The sequence below is a fragment of the Squalius cephalus genome (genome assembly GCF_949319135.1).
Source record: "Squalius cephalus genome assembly, chromosome: 14".
NCBI classification, from domain to species: Eukaryota; Metazoa; Chordata; class Actinopteri; order Cypriniformes; family Leuciscidae; genus Squalius; species Squalius cephalus.
Genome location: NC_137135.1, coordinates 10,019,921 through 10,038,958, shown reverse-complemented (window position 1 = coordinate 10,038,958; position 19,038 = coordinate 10,019,921). Strand labels below are relative to the sequence as shown.

General features: G+C 37.4%; 2 protein-coding genes across 6 annotated transcripts in view; both read right to left on the bottom strand.

The window, feature by feature from the left end:
* il1rapl2 (interleukin 1 receptor accessory protein-like 2) overlaps positions 1–19,038 on the bottom strand; it is a 579,732-nt gene that overhangs the window by 161,533 nt on the left and 399,161 nt on the right. The gene's annotated exons all lie outside the window — the stretch shown is intronic.
* Positions 6,545–10,568, bottom strand: LOC307171536 (uncharacterized protein). Of its 4 annotated transcripts, XM_079893222.1 has the most exons (5): positions 10,481–10,568; positions 9,917–10,041; positions 8,348–8,494; positions 7,720–7,847; positions 6,545–7,260 (listed from the first exon to the last, which is right to left on the bottom strand). In XM_079893222.1, exons 3-5 carry the CDS (start codon positions 8,457–8,459, stop codon positions 6,946–6,948), a joined length of 555 nt encoding a protein of 184 aa, XP_079749348.1. In that variant the 5' UTR covers positions 8,460–8,494; positions 9,917–10,041; positions 10,481–10,568; the 3' UTR covers positions 6,545–6,945. The 4 variants fall into 4 exon arrangements, 3 of the variants coding, with proteins under 3 accessions (XP_079749348.1, XP_079749349.1, XP_079749350.1); XM_079893223.1 differs by lacking the exon at positions 10,481–10,568 and having other exon boundaries at positions 9,917–10,120; XR_013823564.1 differs by lacking the exon at positions 10,481–10,568 and having other exon boundaries at positions 6,714–6,751; positions 9,917–10,120.

The window sequence follows — 19,038 nt, the reverse complement described above, 5'->3', positions numbered from 1 at the left end:
ACTGCCACGTGCTGTCCCGTGTCTAACTACACAAAACCAACAAGTTACACTTGTCCATGACTTTTCATCGGCAATTTTTCACTGCGTGTCTTTAGTAAATCCTGACAGCAGTTTAACACCAAAAGAGGGTTTGTGCTGACGCAAGCGGTCAGTAAATCTGGCCCATAAGCTTCCTATATTATGTACCTATTTTAATAATTGTTATGGAACAGAGACTCCAGAATGAATCATATAAACTTTATTAGATACAGACGGTAAACAGGAAATGCAGGTGAGTGTTTGGTGATGATGTCGATAGTATGAGGGTGGATAATGGAGAGATCCTGACAGTCTTTTGTGTTGTATATGGTGTGGAGGTCATGGATGGCTGTGTAGAAGGTGGATGGAGCACAAAACCTCGATGAAGGAACAGGTAGGTAGCAGGAACATGGAACCGGAGACCAGGAGGTCCATGGAGAGAGGTAACATGCACCATGGGATCGTAGAGTCAATGGGTAAGTGAGTCCTTGCTCAAAACGAGACCAGACAATTTAACTGTGTGATGGAGATGATGAGGGAATAGGACGTCCCGAAAAATTTGTGACCAGACGTCCCGAAAAATTTGGGACAGTCCCGAAATGTAAGCTGTTGTCCCGAATCCCGAATCCGGCCCTAATTGTCCTGGAAATTATACTAAAGCAAAATCTTGAGTATTTATTGTCTGATAAAACATTAAAAACTGTCCGTGGTGGTTAAGTCGTCCTGCAGCCAGCCCCCGCCGGCTGCTCATTGGCTGCAGCATCTTTTTTGTTTCTTTTTTTGAATGTCTGATGTCAGGTTACACAAAGCAAATCATACACAATTATTTAGTTTTCTTATTTAATGACCGACAATTTAGTTGTAATAATAATTTTGGCATAAGGCTTATTAGCGTTAGGCTATAGCCTGAAAAGTCTGATTTACGCACTGTTACAACAGTCATTGTTTTATTTTTTCACAATGACATTTGAGTTCATGATATTAATGTTGTGTTTTTTTTTTTTGTTTTTTTTTTTGGCAGACTAAAGACTAATGACAGACTGTTGATCTTTGAATAAAAATATGTTTGGTTCAGGTTTAAAATTCATTATCTTTTATTATAGGCTATGTAGTCTAATATCATAGTATTATGCCCAATATGTGTGTAATGCTGTTGCTGCCAACACACATAATGATGAAGACGAAAGGAGTTTGCCAAAATATAAAGTCTTTAATAAACGAAATCTACCATAAACCACACATAATGCAAATGAGAACTGATCAGCAGTAATTGAAACACAGGAAGTATAAATACAAAGTAAAACAAAGGTAAACGAGAAACAGATGAACATAATCAAATAAAAAATGAGTAACCATAGTAACAAAGGATATAATCAGAAAGCAAGGAAAGAAACATGGGAACTAAAGGAAACACAACATAAGAGTCCACAAACAGAACATAACCGTTACAATGTGTTTCTGACATACCAACATCACCAACCCACATGTAGTTTGGATAAGGGACACATGAAATGTACTGTATATATCCCACATATAGTGGCTCAGTGGGCAGGACTGCTGCCTCACAACAAGAAGATCCCTGGTTCCAGTTCTTGGTGACTGTGATTGTGTGTATGTCATAGTGTGACTGTCACATGTATGTGTAATTTGGATATTATGCAATAATTCAAATACATATTTTGTGAAAGCTAGATACTGTATGTCAATATATGAAATCGTTCTGATTCCAAATAGGTTTCATGTATGTTTACACTTTATATGAAGATATATTTTATATATGTAAATATAATACACTTTATGTACACATAATTCATTTCTGTATGGAAAGGAATGGTTTCTTCCTTGTTTGGACCATGCACAGAAAAATAATTGCAAGTCGTTTTAAGTTTTCAAGCTTTGAATAAAAATGTAAAAAAAATGGGGAGAACAGAATAATAACAGGAACTGTGCCTCAATGACTATAGCAGCAACCTTAGCTTTGGGTTGTTTTTTTAAAAAGTTTTTTCTCTATTTATTATTAGACTATATTTGACTTTCAATCTTTCATTTGAAAGTCACGTGTCTAGTATCTGTAAAACTGCATTTTTCCATCTTAAAAATATATCTAAATTACGTCATATTCTCTCATTGACAAATGCGGAACAATTAGTTCATGCGTTCATGACCTCAAGGCTAGATTATTGTAATGCCCTATTGGGTGGTTGCCCTGCACGCTTAATAAACAAACTACAGCTGGTCCAAAACGCAGCAGCTCGAGTTCTTACCAGAACCAGGAAGTATGACCATATTAGCCCAGTTCTGTCAAAACTGCATTGGCTCCCTATTAAACATCGCATAAATTTTAAAATATTGCTGATCACTTACAAAGCACTAAATGGTTTAGCTCCGCAGGTCTTGAGACAGCTCTTTGCTTTTACCCATCATGAGATGTGTCTTGTGTGACACCTTGGCAATGAGACCTTTTTGTAGGCCATCATTTGGGACTGAACCAGCTGTTATTCATTTCCACTGGATTGCTTTTTAATTACTGTAAGTTTTCAGCAGTTGTCTTGGCTTTCCATGCCTTTTTGCGCCTCCCTTTCTTCATGTGTTCAATACTTTTTCCCTGTGTCATTTCACATTATTACACATAACTTAATTTCTGAACTTATTTTTTGTTTGTTTCTTTGTATGTATGGCTTACTTGGGTTGTTACCAACATCTGTTGAAAATTCCATGTCAGTAGCACCTTTGGAAATATATTTACTGAGAAAAATGATGACGTGTTCAATACTTATTTCCCCCGCTGTAGTTGTCTATTTTATATTTTACCATTAGACTATACAGATATCTTTGAGCCCCTCTTCTCTAAAATATTAGAACGTAATAGGAATATATGTACAATGATATTTATACGAGTTATGTTTAGCATTTACAGTATACTATTGTATGGATACTTTTAAGATCTCAGCCCATTTCTTGACAATCTAAAAAGACAGTTCCTACTTCAAGTGCTCTGTAGGTCATAGAGTTCATGCTCACTTCTGACTGAAATACGCCCCATGACATTTCACATCCGCAAACCAGTGTCTTAAAGATCTTCCTGCACCAGTTTTATTATTGATTTGCCAGCACTGATCAGAGAACAAATAAACTGAATGAACAAAAAACTGAAATCAGATGAGAACAAAACTTGAACTGAATTGTGCTAAATGTAGACACGATTGTTTTCTGTAGAGCTGCTTTTTACTGTAGCTGAATTGAAATGTTTCATAATGAATGAACTTTACACGGTTTTCGAAATGAATTATTAACTTGCTACAGCTGCTTTATAGCAGAATTTGAATCCGTTTCTTATTTGATAAAGTTTGCATCATACAGTAATTCTGTTACTTTACATAACTAAAGGTGACTTGACTTGACCAGATTTCAATTGGAGTGGGATGATTATGTGTGCATAATGATTAATTATGGACTTTATACTACTTTTCTTATTATATGGTGTCTGAATACTACATTTATGATCAGTGCATCAAAAAAGTAAATACAAATAAATAAATAATGATGACAGTGTGAGTTTCTATTTAACAATTTTGTGTTGGGTCCCTCAAAATTAAATACAGCACCAGAAATTACAGCGAGCATAATTATATAGGCTATGTTATAATGTCCATCGAGTGATGTACTGAATGTTTCAGAATTAAATCAGCTTATACTATGAACGTCAAAGGATGTGTAAACTTGTCGTGATGTCAGCAAAGGGGTCTCAGAATACAGTAATGATACTGATTGCAATGTAATGAAGAAATGAAAAGTAAACGGTTGCTATCATCATGAACCCTAACCGCATTTATCTCTTATACAATGCCGGATGACACTTGATTCTGTTTTTATTTTTTCCTTAGTATTATTAGAAACAATGTCAATCCAGGCGCGTGTCCAACTTGGCTACATCACATCGTACCTCCATCCATGTAAAGTTAAGGGCAGAACTGGTAGTGAGAGTATGTGTGAGTCTGAACTCTTGTTTGGCAGTGAATTGAGAGTCGAGTCACCTTGATACCTGCTGCTTTACTGACCGAATCCTGTGTCTGACCCCTGTCACTAAAACCTGCCAGCACTGCTCAACAAACACTGGAGTTACAGACTCAAAAGTTCACTCATGAAGGACACATGCACGAAATAAACTCATCATATAAAACAATATCTATCTATCTATCTATCTATCTATCTATCTATCTATCTATCTATCTATCTATCTATCTATCTATCTATCTATCTATCTATCTACACATTTGTATAAATAACAACCAAATCAAGCTGAAAAGCATTTAGTTTCTGTTATTGTGTGTTAAGTGTGTCGGCTATCTATTCATATGCAACCCTAGGCAGGCAGGATTGGCTTTGGATCCTGTTAGCTGGATTATGTGGACATTTGTGCCACCAGCCTTCAACATGCTCATTAGTTTGGTGTTTCTCTGGAGACAGGTGATTTTCTTAGAGCTGGAGCCAGCACCTGTGCCAGACACCCTTTCACACGCACCCAGACCTCACAACTCAAGGACAATTTAACATTGCCATGCAAGCTCAGCCACAACTGCCTCCAACACATCCGGCACAAAACTTTATGATAACATTACCCATGTCAAACAGCCGCTGTGTCCATTAATAGTTTCAAAATGCTTCTGAAAACCAGTTCATTCTAGATTATGAGTGAGTTGAGCAATTCACTGCCGGAAGATTACATGAATAGTACTGCTAAAAGCATACTTAAAAGTGAGGAGTGTAATGTGAAAAGTGTGTAATCACTGTGGCTCTGGGCATGTCAACTTCTGACAATGGTGAGAGTAAGAGCAAAACTACCAGTTTGCTGCACAAAGCTGTGGTCACACTAGAATTTGAGTAGTAAAAAAATTATTTGGACACCACAAGGGACAAGATATGATGCCACACTTGAGTGCTTAATAAATCATAAATGTATATAATTAATGAAAGTTACTCTACTTTCCCACTACAGTGCAAACCAAGCAGCTTTAAAGAGTAAAATTCATTATTTGACCTCTCTTCAGATTCGCAGAGCAGAAATTAACCTGTTGTACTTAAAGCAATACCATACCAGTAATTATATCAATATATATATATATATATATATATATAACAAAAATATATTTCTTAGCTGCTAATCCTCTCGACCTTACCATACACACAGTTCCCCATAATTAATTCATTGCTAAAATGTGAAAAAGCAGTATAAAGTAGTCCAAATGACAATGTGTTACATTCACAGTCCTTTTTTGTGGTATAAAAAGTTGTATTTTTTTGTGAATTACATAGCACAATTTAAGTTGTTTATTACTGAAAATCTTCTCACTAACAAAAACACATTTTAGAATTTGTAACGAATGTGGGGCTGAGCTAGATGAAGATTACTAAATAAAGGCTTGAATTTGGGCCTGCCCATCACAAAAAGCAAAAATGGATTCTGAAGATTTGGATTACAGCGCACAAATAAAACTGATTGCATTTTTGGTGTAGGCTGTTTTATGGTCATGGATGAGACCTGTCCAATATGCTGCTTGATATTGCAAACTGTCATTGGTAATCATGTTATTTTAATTTATTATCGTATAAACACACTGGTTTGTAGCAAATTATTACCATTTACTGCATTTTCTTATTTTTCCAGTTATTTACTATAGTGGCTAATGCATTGGAACCAAACTGAATCAACACTAAACTGATTTCCACTGAATAATGACTGTTCACTGTTGTCTTTTTAGAGCTGCTTTCCAGCAGAATTGAAATCCGTTTGCATCATCGAATCATTATTTTCCTGTTTATCACTCTAAAGCTGCTTTAATGAAATGAAATAATCTGTATCTATATAAATAAAGGTGACTTGACTTTTTATTTTATTTTTTTGAGTCACAGCATTTTGAGAAAACGTATTTTGTGTCCCACGGCAAACAAAATAAATATTGCATGATAAGTAATGGTTATGAAAATGAAATTGTATTCATTTAAGGTTTTAAAGTCTTGTTTATCATTATGCAATTCTTTTAAACACATTGACACCAGAAGTCAGAATAGAATGAAATAATTTCAAAATAAGTAAATGAGTCAACTGCGTTAAACAAATGTGAACCACGTTTTATGCCAATTACACAGCAAAAATCAGAGTGTTCAATGTACTCTATAGGAGTTCACTGAACACTGGTTTCAGTGTATATATAGGTCCAAGAGTTCAGTGTTCAGTGAACACTGTAAAAAGTGTAAAATATATACTCTCAAAATAGAGTTACATTTGAACACCTGGAGAGTTAAAATGTACTCTTATAACTAGTACTTTTGACACCGTTTCAGTGCTTTTGAACACCTGCAGTGTAAACCTAGAACCTTTGCAGAGCTCATTATTTAACACTTGGAGAGTACAAATGTACTCTAAAGCTGGTACTTTTTTATTTACAGTGTTACAATAGTTTCCAACACCTGCAGTGTAAACCTAGAACCATCAGTAAGTGAAAAATACTCAAAGTCAGTGCTTTTTCCAGTGCAATGTCTGTTTATTTAACAATGTTCATGGATGTTCAAAAACCACAAACTCATACAAACACATGTACAGGAACCACATATTGATAATCTCTATCAAAACCATAAGTAGTTTGGTCTCATTACAGCTTTGAGAATTCTCTGGTTGCTCTGGAATTAAATTAACTACGGGTTCATCAGATACGTCAACTATGACGGGTTCGTTCTCAACTATGACGGGTTCGTTCTCAACTATGACGGGTTTGTTCTCAAATTGATCTAGACTTTTAACGTTATGTTTGTTATAGAGATGTTTTCTAAAGCCTGAAAAAGTCCAAAATCTCTGGTGGCATCCAGTCTGGTCACACATCAATTGACTGACCCAGACTTGCAAACAAAGCATCTGAACATCATAACTCTTTAGTTGAGGAGCTTAGCTCTAAGGTCCTTGACTCTGGGAGTTTCGTGAGAATGATCTACATCAATGTTGTAGATGGTGGTCTGCACAAATGTGTACATGCCATTTAAGGCTTGGTCATAGGAGATGCAGAAAACATAATGTGCTTTGAAAAGTTCATCAAAGGCTGACAGGGAAGACTTGCCCTTGCAGGGAAGGAGATCACCATCCAATGCAATGTAGAACTCGTGGATGTGCTTTCTTGTCGTCCCAACTGCCAGGATGTAGGGCTGCCTCCGCTGGTTTGGACCAGAGTGCTCCTCAAGGCTGCGACATGACTGTAAGATAACAATAAACTGAAATGAATTACACTGAACATCACATTTTGATGGATAAGTCACACTCTGACAGAAACCTTTGATTGCACAGTTAGCTTTCCCATGCAGGATATATTCAGCATGTGATAAGGTAACCAAGGTTTTTGTACCACGGTCACACAAAGAGAGAGAATTAAACAGAGAGGTCATCAATGTTGGTTACCTTATCACATGTCCCAGCAAACTCCAATACGTTGGCAAGACAGACAACTAAAAATAAGATTGAACGAGCACAAGACTGCAGTCAAAAGAGGTGAACCCCACTCTATTCGCTATGCACTTCAAGGAGGCAAAACATAAATTATCAGACTTAAAATTCTGTGAAGGTGACATTGAAAAGAAACAGATCAATAATCTGGGGGAGTTACACAATTGCCTTTTGACAATGGCTATTGCCATTGGAGATCAGGACACACTGACCTTATGAAATTTGACTACATGGTCCACAGCTTCCCGGGTACTGATCTTTACAGCTCCCTTCTTTCCACTTGGAGGTGGTGGCAGTAGGTAGACCAGCAGTAGCAGTGAGGCCATGTCACTATCCCAACCTGAGAAGGCAGAAGCACCTGCTTTAAGCATGATATACATCTGACCAAAACTTTTGATACTACATCAATATTAAAACTCAAAACTCTTTTCAATAACAATACTAGTTATGCAACTAACTTTTTTTTTTTTGATAATCGATTAACCTGTCAATTATTAATCAATTGGTTGGATTAAAAGGCCTTTTTTTTTTTTTTTCTGTAGTTTATCGGGGAAATTTTATTCTGCACAATGCTCTCCTTCAAACATTGTGCAGATTGAAGCCTATGAAAACGATACTAAATTGTTCTTAATCTTCCAGGCAATGTAGCCCTCATTGCTGTCTATGTCAAAAAAGTGTTCCTAAAGACAGTATCAACAAAGATGGAAATGTATAAAAAAAAAATTGTTTTAGCATGAATCAATAGAGATCTTTAGAAAATAAGTGTGAGACTTCTAAAATGCACCAGAACATTATTCATTTGTTTATTAAGATTAACCTTACTTTTAAATATGTACTCACATAGCCTTTTTTGGAGTAGGGATCTTTTAGAGAGGGGAACAGTGTTACTATCCAGGATGTCGCTGAAGACCTCTTCGTCAACCTCTGTTCCACTGTCATCCAGCACATACATGTTTGTCTCAGGGGGTATGCTGAACTTCTCTTTAGCTTTGAATACAGAAAAAACATATGTACTTGCTATTTCTATCTTAATGGGCAAAGCTACAGTAGACTAGCATGGTGCTAAGAATAAAATTTCATATAAACATACATCTAAACCAGTGGTTGCGTAAGACTTTCACATTGCCCTTTATTTTGATGGATATGGTCGTAAAAATTGCACCATAATCTATTTCATATTTTAATTATAAGACATTTAATAGCTTTCGTTTTATTTCCATTTTATTTCCTAAATCCATTTTTCAAGCAGCAATAAAAATAAGAATATATATTAGAATCTTCAATATAAATACAACTTATGTATATTAAATCACTCTTTGGATACTTTTTAAAAAATGTTGTTATTTTTTATATATTTGTTGTCAACTGGTTGAGTTTTTTGTAGATGGTTGGAATAATAATAATGATAATAATGAGTATACAATGCATGAATATCTTCCTTAAATACCTTAAAATATTATTTTAATAAATAAACATTGTTTTAAAAAGGACACGTGAAAAAGAGTGTTTAAGTGTTATCAATAGACTATTTAACTGAATCTAAACATATTCAGCAAACACTGATTTGTTTTATTTATTCTGGTCAGTGGCAGCTCTGTTAGTCTGATTTACACAGTAAGACATGATGCACAGATCTACAGTAGCTATATTGTCATAGAGTTTTTTTTTGTCACGTCCGTTGCTATGGTTATCACGGAACTATTATTTACAGAACTCACTCTGGTAAAAGCATAAAAGCGGTGGTCACTCCCGAAAGTTTAGTCCTCTAAGCATCATGAAAAACTAAACTTTCGATTGGCTACAATGCTGCAGACGTTAAAATTTAAACTTTTGCTTTTGTAAATGGAAACCAGAGTGCCCACACAAACGTGCACGACGGAAAGAACACCCCCCTCCCTCCCTACATTACAATTATATATTGATTCGATGTTAATTAATTTATTAATGTTTTTAAAGAATTCATTCAAATTCATAATTGTATATATTTGTCTCCGATTACCTTTGGAGTGTGTTTCTTACAGAACGGGATGCCTTTCTGTCTGTTGATCGTCGACGCAATCAGTTTTTATTTATCATCTTCTAGCCAGTTATCGATCAAATGAAAGCAAGCAACATTTCTTAATGTAGATGTTTGCGCGCCAGGCGAATAGGCTGCACGAGGCGCCAAATACATGGAATTACGCGAGACGTGCTTCGTAACAGAGGATGCCTCGCGAAAAATAAAAAATAACGATTGTCAGCCAGTTTTATTTATATTTATAGTTACATCTGACGTCATGAAAAAATAAATTAAAATCAAGCATTTTCACTGCTAAAAAAAAAAATCAGTCAATGACGGAAAATATTCGGTTAACACGACTGATCTAAACTTCAATTATAAAGAGAAGAATGATATTAACATTAACTTACCCTCCCTGAGAAATGCTGGATATGATGCTTCATTGAGTTTGATGTAACTTACTTCTTTCCTTGCCAAGGACCTTGGTAACTTACTGCACTTTGAAAAGCATTGCTGTAGTTTTCCTCACATGTTACTACAACATAAAAATGCAATTGGTTTATTGAACACGCACAATACCAAATGTAGTGCAAATAAAGTCAGACTCAATCATTTCAGACGGGAATCTGTAACGTTAACGTTAGCTTTCAAGGCTAGCTAACGTTAGTCAATTTTGCCTGCACAAGGCCCGAGATAGGGAGCGGCAGCACAAATGAATGCTGCATTTTCATTTTTAAATTTCATTTAATGGTTGATCATTTGATTAACGTTACCACACAAAAAAACAGTTTTACCAGATTTAACACTGGCAATTACTTTAGCTACCAATGTATAGTAAGTTAGCTAAGTTAGTTAAACTAAATTACCAGACGTCACACCACTTCTACATTAGCGTTTTTAGTGTTTTAGTTATGAGAATTAAAACAAGAAGACAAACAGGAATATTCGGCATGATTCACTTGGTGGTTTCTTACCTGCAGTCCTGCGAAATCAAAATGTCGACGACGTCTTCGGATGTCAGTTGGAAAGAAACTGGTGTCGAGGCTGCATGCATCTTGATTCAACCAATGACAACGCGTAGTCGATCTGATGACGTATCGAAACCTAAACTCATGCGGACGGTACAGCAACAGATTGACTCTCAAAGAGTTCATCATCCCACCATTTACACTACAACAGCTCCACATCAACACTGAACCAACACACAACACTTGAGAGAGTTTATGGTGAAACCTGACAAGTGTACTTTAAGCCCAGTTTACTCCAAAGTGTATAAATTATACTCTGGTCATCAAAACTCTGGGATTTTAACACTCTGACATTTGCTGTGTACAAACAAATACTCAAGAGATCATCCCAACAATGAAGGAGCATTTGTTTCATTACTTTTGAAATCCCATGTGGTGCTATTAGAGGTGCAGAAATTACTCACTTTTGAGCAATGCTTTAACAAAATTAAAATAAATTGAACCTTCAATTATTCACATGCAATTTGAGGTCAAGCTGTCAGTCTGCTTAATTCATTTTTCCACTTCAATACGACTCTAGAATGATTAAACATCCCATTAATTGATTTCATAATGTAATGTTTTTTTTTTTTTTTAAGTGACTAATTAGGGTGTGAAATTGATGTCGTACCGATGTCACAGGAAATTGAGATGTAGCACAGACTCTCTGGAGACACAGAAAGCGCATATGGAGAAATACAAAGACAAACCGTAGAGTCAGGACAGAACGACTGGTGGTTACCAGATGACGACCAACAAATGCAAAGGAGCGAAACGCAAGTGTAGAGGAAGGACACAGCAGAAACACGGGAGAAGCGCTGAGTGCTGAAGCCTTCACAGGGCAGCTCTGAGTGGAAACAGATGGAGCGTTTCCACCTCCTCATAAGCAACACACGTCCACCTCATCCTTCACCCGAAACCTACAGCGCTTGACACCTCCTGCGGTGGCTGGTCCTCCTCGGCTGCGGGTTCAGCCTGACAGCTCTGACAAGAGGAGGTTTGAATTAACGTCGGCCCGCTCACATTATATGCTCCTGTGACTGGAGAGAATTGGTGTCTGCACTTGGCAGTTCTGTCCCCTCGCTGGCCTGATATGAATGACACTCATTATGGTGAGAAGGACTTTACAGCATGTGGCGCAGCACTGTAAGTAATGCTTACCACACGAACTATGGACTGACTGGAGCTTGTTGCAATCCAGCACAATCAGCCTGGCCTGCCACTAAGTAGTAATTAATAAAAAAAAATAAAAAAAAATACCTTTTTGCCTTACATAAACCATAATACAGAAATAAATACACTATGACCATTTTGGATAGGTTTGGTGTTTATAAATTATAATGTAGATAATACAGTAACTTACAGTCACATACAAGTTCATACAGAAAATGCAAAACTGGATTTCCTGAATTACAGCATTTGTATTTCCAGTTTTTTTATGTAACAATTTATTGATCTCCTAAAATGTCACTTTCTCAAGTCTTGGGAATTTAGAATAATTTTAGCACATTGGATCATTTGGACAGTTTGATTTAGTTTGGTTCTGGTTCTTTAACGTAATGCCAACATGAAATTGAAATTGACTTCCATAATACATGTTCACAGTCTCATTGTGAACGATTCATCTGTGCATGCTATTCTAAAGGAACAAACGTTGTTTTTGTAATCTTTCAATAACTGAAACAATTTTTTTGCCCACATACTGAATAAATTGTTGTTGTTTTTTCACATTCATTATCATTATTATTATTATTATTATTATTTAACTCTGAAGACATTGATTAGCTTGCTCAGGTGTCTGTTATTAGGGTCAGAGCTAAACTCTGCAGATCAGTGGCCCTCCATGGCCAGATTTCAGGAACCCTGACCGTCACTTGAAACTGGTTTTGAGTCCTGCACCATGATGCCATGAACGGATATGCACACACAAGCATGTGCAGTTAATTAAAGCCACTAATATTGGAGGTGAGTCTTCACGAAAATCAGTTCATGACACAGGATGAAACTTGTTCTCTTCAAGGCAAACATATATTTTTTGAGACACTCAAATGACCATGATGACCTCATGAGTTTGTGGAAAATTGTCTTAGATAATATATTATATAGCAAAACAGTGCTTTGGACAACCCAGATGTGAGTCATGACTCATGTTCTTTGTTTCACTGTCCTATCACCATAAAGGCAAAAATGTAACTTAATCTACAGATTGTTCTTTTTTATACTTTGTTTAAGGCTAGGCTAATTTATATCAAGGCTATTTAAAAGACAAACATATTCTCTAGAAAAATCCTTTTTGGAGAATATACCATTTCTGAATATTGATGATTGTTTTGTCATTTATGAAGGATTATCAAAAGATTATGAACCATTTGTTTTATACACCAATCTAAGATTTTCAGTCACATTTCCCATTTAAATTGGTGCCAAAATGTAATTCAGCCTACTTCTCTGCAATGTGGGTTCCCATATACAGTAGCTAATTTTGATGTTTCGGTTTTATTTATTCTGAGACCTATTTTGAGGCCAAAGCTTAGACCCAATATAGGGATAATGCTGCACTAGACAAAGTTCATTCTTCATTCCTCAGATGGATCAATTCACTTAAAGGTAGGATAGGCAATTTCAGAAAAGCTAGCGCTAGCAATAGCAAGCTAGCTTTGAAAGCATGAGATCCCACCCTTCCTTCAGAGCGTCTCTAAAGCCATGGCTCCTTCAAAACACATCAACGCACACAGCAGATTCTGCAAAGCGTTAAATTATCTCATGCTTAAAGCACATAACATTACAATAATACATTTCTCTGTTGATAGTGTTGACATAAAACACATAAATACGAGTCTGAGGACGTGAACAGCTCCAGGGAAGAACGTCACGGGTTGCCATCTAGTTCAGGAGGAACTGTAAAAGGGGCTGCTGTTTGTTTTTGGTGCTCAGTGACTCTGCATTACAGAACCACACTGTTGACGTGTGATGTCTGTACGAGCAGGTGCGTGGAGGTATGTAAATACATATGTTGATAGGCAGGTAGGACATCATATCATTGGATGAACATTTTTTGGTCCTGAGACAATTTACATGTTTTAATATTTAGACCACTTCAATTATTGATTGCTATCAGAATTGAGTTTCAACCAGCACAACAAAAAGTGTTTATTAAAAAAAAACTGCCTACCCTACATTTAACGGCCACATCACAAAAAAAAGCTGTGTAATACAAACCACCAACAAACTAGTTTAGATTTAAATAGCACTGCACCTTGAGTATTTAAATCCAGATGTACTGTGCATTTTGGGTACTTTCACACTTGGTTCGAATGCTTGATTTGAACCGGAGTTTGCTTGCCTGTTCGAAATGCAGCCAGGAAAGATTATTTAAACGTAAAGTAGTCATGGATAATCTCAAAGCTGATTTGACTATAGTGAGAAAAGTCTTTCTTTTTGAAAGTGCACAGAACCACTGGCTGGCGTGGGAGCTGTGCTTAGATAATGTCTGTCGAAATTAAAAAAGCCCAAGCCATTTCCCCAATGAACAGCTGACAATTTGTTGTGAGAAGCTTTAGTAATATATGAATATTGTAAGGTCAGGTGCTCTCAGAGACGAGGGAAGGCAAGATCTATAGGTGAATTTTATTTAATAACAACCAAAATAAACAAACCAGGAGACAAGGGAGCACAACTGAGAACATCAGCAATACATTCAACAATGAACAACACCAGACAACTGAACACTGGAAACACAAGGGCTTATACACACAGGAGGTAAGTGACAAACAAGACACACAATCAGGAAGTAATGAGGAGAGCCAAATGAACAAAACAGAGACAGGAAACTTAGACTAAACAGAAGTCCAAAATGCCACAAAAGCCTTTTTTTCCCTTGGTCGAACATTATTAAAGTTAGAGCTTATTTAGAGATATCAGCCGAATGGCTTAGTGCAGGCGCTATCAGATCCAAGGTTGTATCTCGTAAATTACCCCACTAATAATGCCCAGAATGGTACCAAACTTATACAGTAGTACAAATAGGTTCTGTACTCATAAAACAAGGCATTGGAAAGTTTGTAAGTACAGGAGTTTATTTAAATAACACTTGCATGACGGCTCATGCTACCGCTAACCTGGAAGTCGAGTTCACTTCCGTGATTTGGGAAAAGCCCGTAAAAGTCCTGGCAGAAAGCGATGCATAAGGATGTAGTGTAACGACGCCCAGTTCCAGGAATGCACTAATATTTTGTTGGTAGTACCAGTTTGCAACAATTATTAGTTAACACTAAGTTGTCAACACTTCAGAAAAAATAATAATTCGTTGTTACACTACATCCTTATCCATCGCTTTCTGCCAGAAGTTTTACGTGCTTTTCCCAAATCATGGAAGTGACCTCGACGTCCGGGTTAGCGTCAAGAAGAGTCTGGAAGCATTCTACATGGTGAGTTACATAGTGGCTAAACCCTATTCACACTGGATTAGTATTATCTGGGGACCTTGTGTGATTTAGAAATGACCCCCCCCACATCTGAATTTTATGTGGCGCAATCGCACGGGATAAGTGAAGCCTGTGATTTTACTCAAATTTACGGACTTATCTCCTGGATATGATGTCAATGGGCTATTGCTTGGAAATGTATTTTCGTTATAGGTCTAGCTGTATGATATATCATAAACAGAAGAATGTTCCTAACCACATGCTGCTATACTGTACATGTCATCCATCTCCATCTAATCATTCTTTTTGTTTTTGCTCTTCTGATGGTTTTCAGCTTTCTCTTTCTGCAAATTGTATAGTTGTATGGTGTATAGCAATATGACCCAGCACACAAAACACTATCAAGACACTCCAACACACCCTTCATTATTCGCAAAAGATGGATAAAAAGGCGCATAGGAAACAAAAACCTTTAAAAAAAAATCACAGAGATGTCGATTCGCACAGGACTGATTTATCACAGAACCTCGGTGTTCGGCGAAATATGGTAGGTCATTTGCGGGGGAATTTTTACTTTACAAGTTGATGAATCAACCGATGTAGCTGGTTTAGCTCAACTGCTAGTATATGTCCGGTACATTTACAAAGGTACAATTATGGAAGATGTACTTTTCTGCAAACCGTTGGATGGCAGAACAACTGGGGAGGAGATTTTTTAAGTCTTAGATAGCTTTGTAAAGTCACATGGGCTTTTGTGGACAAAATGTGTGGGCATCTGTACTGATGGAGTGAAAGCCATGACAGGATTGCATAGTGGAGTGGTATCACATGCAAGCAGTTGCGCCCTGTGCAGCTTGGGTACATTGCAGCATCCACAGAGGCGTTGGTCACCAAGGGAATGCCTGGGCGTTTGAAGAAAGATTTGGACGGATGCTGTGAGAATTGTAAGCTTTATTAAAGCAAGGCGTTTGAATTCCTGTTTGTTTTCTACATTATGTAATGAAATGACTGTAAATGACTGTAAAAAGTTTGGGAACCACTGGGCTAGATTATGCATTTATTTATGAAGAGAAAGTTAAACAGAGACTGTGAGTCACTTTTCAGGTTTCATCATGAATGTTTGTCCAATAAATCACCATAAGCTCTGTGCTTTGTTACCTTTGATATATAAAAAAAGATGGTTCTTTCAAATTCTGTCCATTTTATCAAAAAATTCAAACAATAAATACCGCTTTGGCGCTCTTTACAGTTTTTCTCAATTGCTAAAACACTAAACCCTATTGTCTGAACCAAATGCTCAGTTGCCTGAACCCACTGATTGAATCAATCACTCTTTTGGCAAAACCATAAGCACTTTTCACCTGTTTAGACACAACTTGCCAACACATTTTCATTGTGATGCACCCGTGCTGAACACAACAACTCAAAATTGATCACACTTGTGGCTAATGATGTGAGGGAACATATGTGAGGTGGTCGAGGTGGTCGAGGTGGTTAGCGAAGACAAAGAACAGTAATATCTGATGAAATCAGAGCTACTGTGATTGACCATGTCCTTGTCCATGGTATGAGCATGAGGGAGGCTGGACAAAGGGTACAACCAAACATCAGTAGATTCACTGTGTCCACCATAATCCGAAGATTTAGAGAAGAGAACAGGTAATTACCTTTTTTTGACATTATAGTACAGTATGTAAATGTTGACAGCAATTACGGTATGACATACTATATACTGTACCACAGTATACTGTAAGTAAATATGTTTCAGTACATCACTGTACCAATGTACTGTAGTATTAAACTGAGTGAAATTCAGCAGAAGATCATTGAGGACCATGTAAATTTTGAGGGTATCAACAGTGTCAGCCTCTCTACTGTTGATCGTGTCCTCAAGTGCAACAGACTGCGCATGAAACAGCTATACAGAGTGTCCTTTGATCGCAACTCAGACAGAGTCAAAGAGCAAAGATTCCAGTATGTACAGGTTGGCATATATCCAGACACATTCCATGTTGATTACTCTAAGTAGTGATTTACTGTAGTGGCCTAAATCACTTTTTCCGTATCACTTACAAAACTATATCTATTTCTACAGAGGGTTTTTCAACTGGATGCAATGGAAAGACCCCATGAATACATCTACATGGATGAAGCTGGGTTTAATCTCACCAAAAGGAGAAGGAGAGGCCGTAATGTGATTGGCCATCGGGCCTTTGTTGGTGTTCCTGGGCAGCGTGGTGGCAATGTCACATTATGTGCTGCCATCAGCAATCATGGGGTTGTCCACCATCATGCCAACCTGGGGCCCTAAAACACTCACCAGCTCCTCATTTTCCACAATCACATGCGAGATGCTCTGTTAGGGCAGCAGGATGAGCATCCCATCTATGTTGTTGTTTGGGACAATGTGAGTTTTCACATAGCCCTCCAGGTTAGAGAGTGGTTCAATATGAACCAAGGTTTTATCAATCTTTGCCTTCCACCGTACTCCCCTTTCCTAAACCCCATTGAGGAATTCTTCTCCTCATGGCGGTGGAAGGTATATGAACGCCAACCTTACACCAGGGTAAATCTCCTGCAAGCCATGGGACTTGCCTGTGGTGACATAGGTGTGGAGGCATGCCAAGCCTGGATACGGCATGCCAGGGGTTTTTTCCCCCGTTGCCTGGCCAGACAAAATGTGGCCTGTGATGTGGATGAAGTCCTGTGGCCTGACCCAATACGGAGACATGATGCTGTGGCTGAGTAATGCACTTATTTGTATATTTTTGTATTTTATTTTTACATGGGCTTACTGTACACAAGTGGCAAACGCATAAGATTTGTTTGTTTTTACAAGTGCTACGTGTAAATGCACAAGATTTCTGTTTTGTCTTTTTGTACAAGTGCTAAATGCACAGGGTTTTTTTTGTTTTGCAACATGCATTTAGCCTACAGTGAACAAACATTTATTTCTCCAGCTTCATGTCCTGAGCATTGTGTTTTCTATTTTTCTACGTAGTGTTTAGTTGACTGTTCAGTAGTGTTTTTAATTTTGATTGACTCGGGGCACGATTTGACAACATAGTTCAGTTTTGAGCACAGAATGAACTGTTTTGAGGTGAAAGTTTGGTTTTGCAAGAAGAGTCTGAGGTTTTGTGAATGTAGCTTGAAAATTGGGTTTTGTGTTCACAGTTTAGAGAAAAGGAGAGCAGCTTTCAAGAAATGTGTCTTAGCAATCGAGAAAAACTGTAATGTGGCGAGAGAGATCACTGTAGCACCTCAGTTCAAGCAAAGCATAGCGCGTGTTTTGAATTACAGTTACAATAGATACCTTCAGTGTAATCTGTCAAAATGATGGATGGCTTTCAGATTTTTCTTTCACTGCTAAAAAGATTCCGTCAATGACCTCTGGTCGCTGTACACTTACTTCCTGTCACCAGGGGTCAGTGTCACTTGTGTCGCAGGATTCCATTCTAACAGAGGTTGGAATTTTTTTTTTGCTCAAATGCTTTACTCAGTACGGTTCTTTCGAATTTCTCTCTCCCCCAGCAGATACAATGTGGCAGCACTGCACCAAGGTCCATGTTGCTCAGATGTAACCAGCACATAAGGATTGCCAAGGTGGTCACATGGCCCTGAGGGGCCAAAGCACAACAAAAACATCAGTCTTGAGTGACACAAAGTCTCAGAGAGACTGCCTCACAGAAGAGGCCAAGCCCGTGACAGCGTATGGGCAGCAAGCGAGCAGGAAACAGCCCTGAGAGTTTGGGAATATGAGAGAGAGAGAGAGAGAGATTCTTATAGAAAATAACTCTTACTGCTTTCTACACACTATTTGAATGCAGAGAGTCTCAATGGATGCTTATAGTGAAACAAACAAGTACTCATTTAATGCTTCACTAACCTTTTTTAGTGAAACAAGCAATCGTGCACTTTTTCTGTGTAATCAGTCACTTACATTGAATCAATCAAATAGTATTTATTTAATTTTTTTATCTGCCTTGTACGGCCTGGTACATAGTTGCTCTGATACAAATATCAGAGTAAAACATCTTAGCCTAGAAATTATAGTGTGTTTGAAAAAGGGTGTCACGTAATGCATACTAAGACATTTCTAAT

What these genes read in the sequence shown, in the direction of transcription:
- LOC307171536 (XM_079893222.1), bottom strand. Translation starts at nt 8,459, where the DNA reads ATGTATGTGCTGGATGACAGTGGAACAGAGGTTGACGAAGAGGTCTTC. An exon ending in CCTACTCCAAAAAAGGCTAT is followed by an intron (nt 7,848 to 8,347) that starts GTGAGTACATAT and finishes CTGCCTTCTCAG; the next exon opens with GTTGGGATAGTGACATGGCC. An exon ending in ATGTAGTCAAATTTCATAAG is followed by an intron (nt 7,261 to 7,719) that starts GTCAGTGTGTCC and finishes GTTATCTTACAG; the next exon opens with TCATGTCGCAGCCTTGAGGA.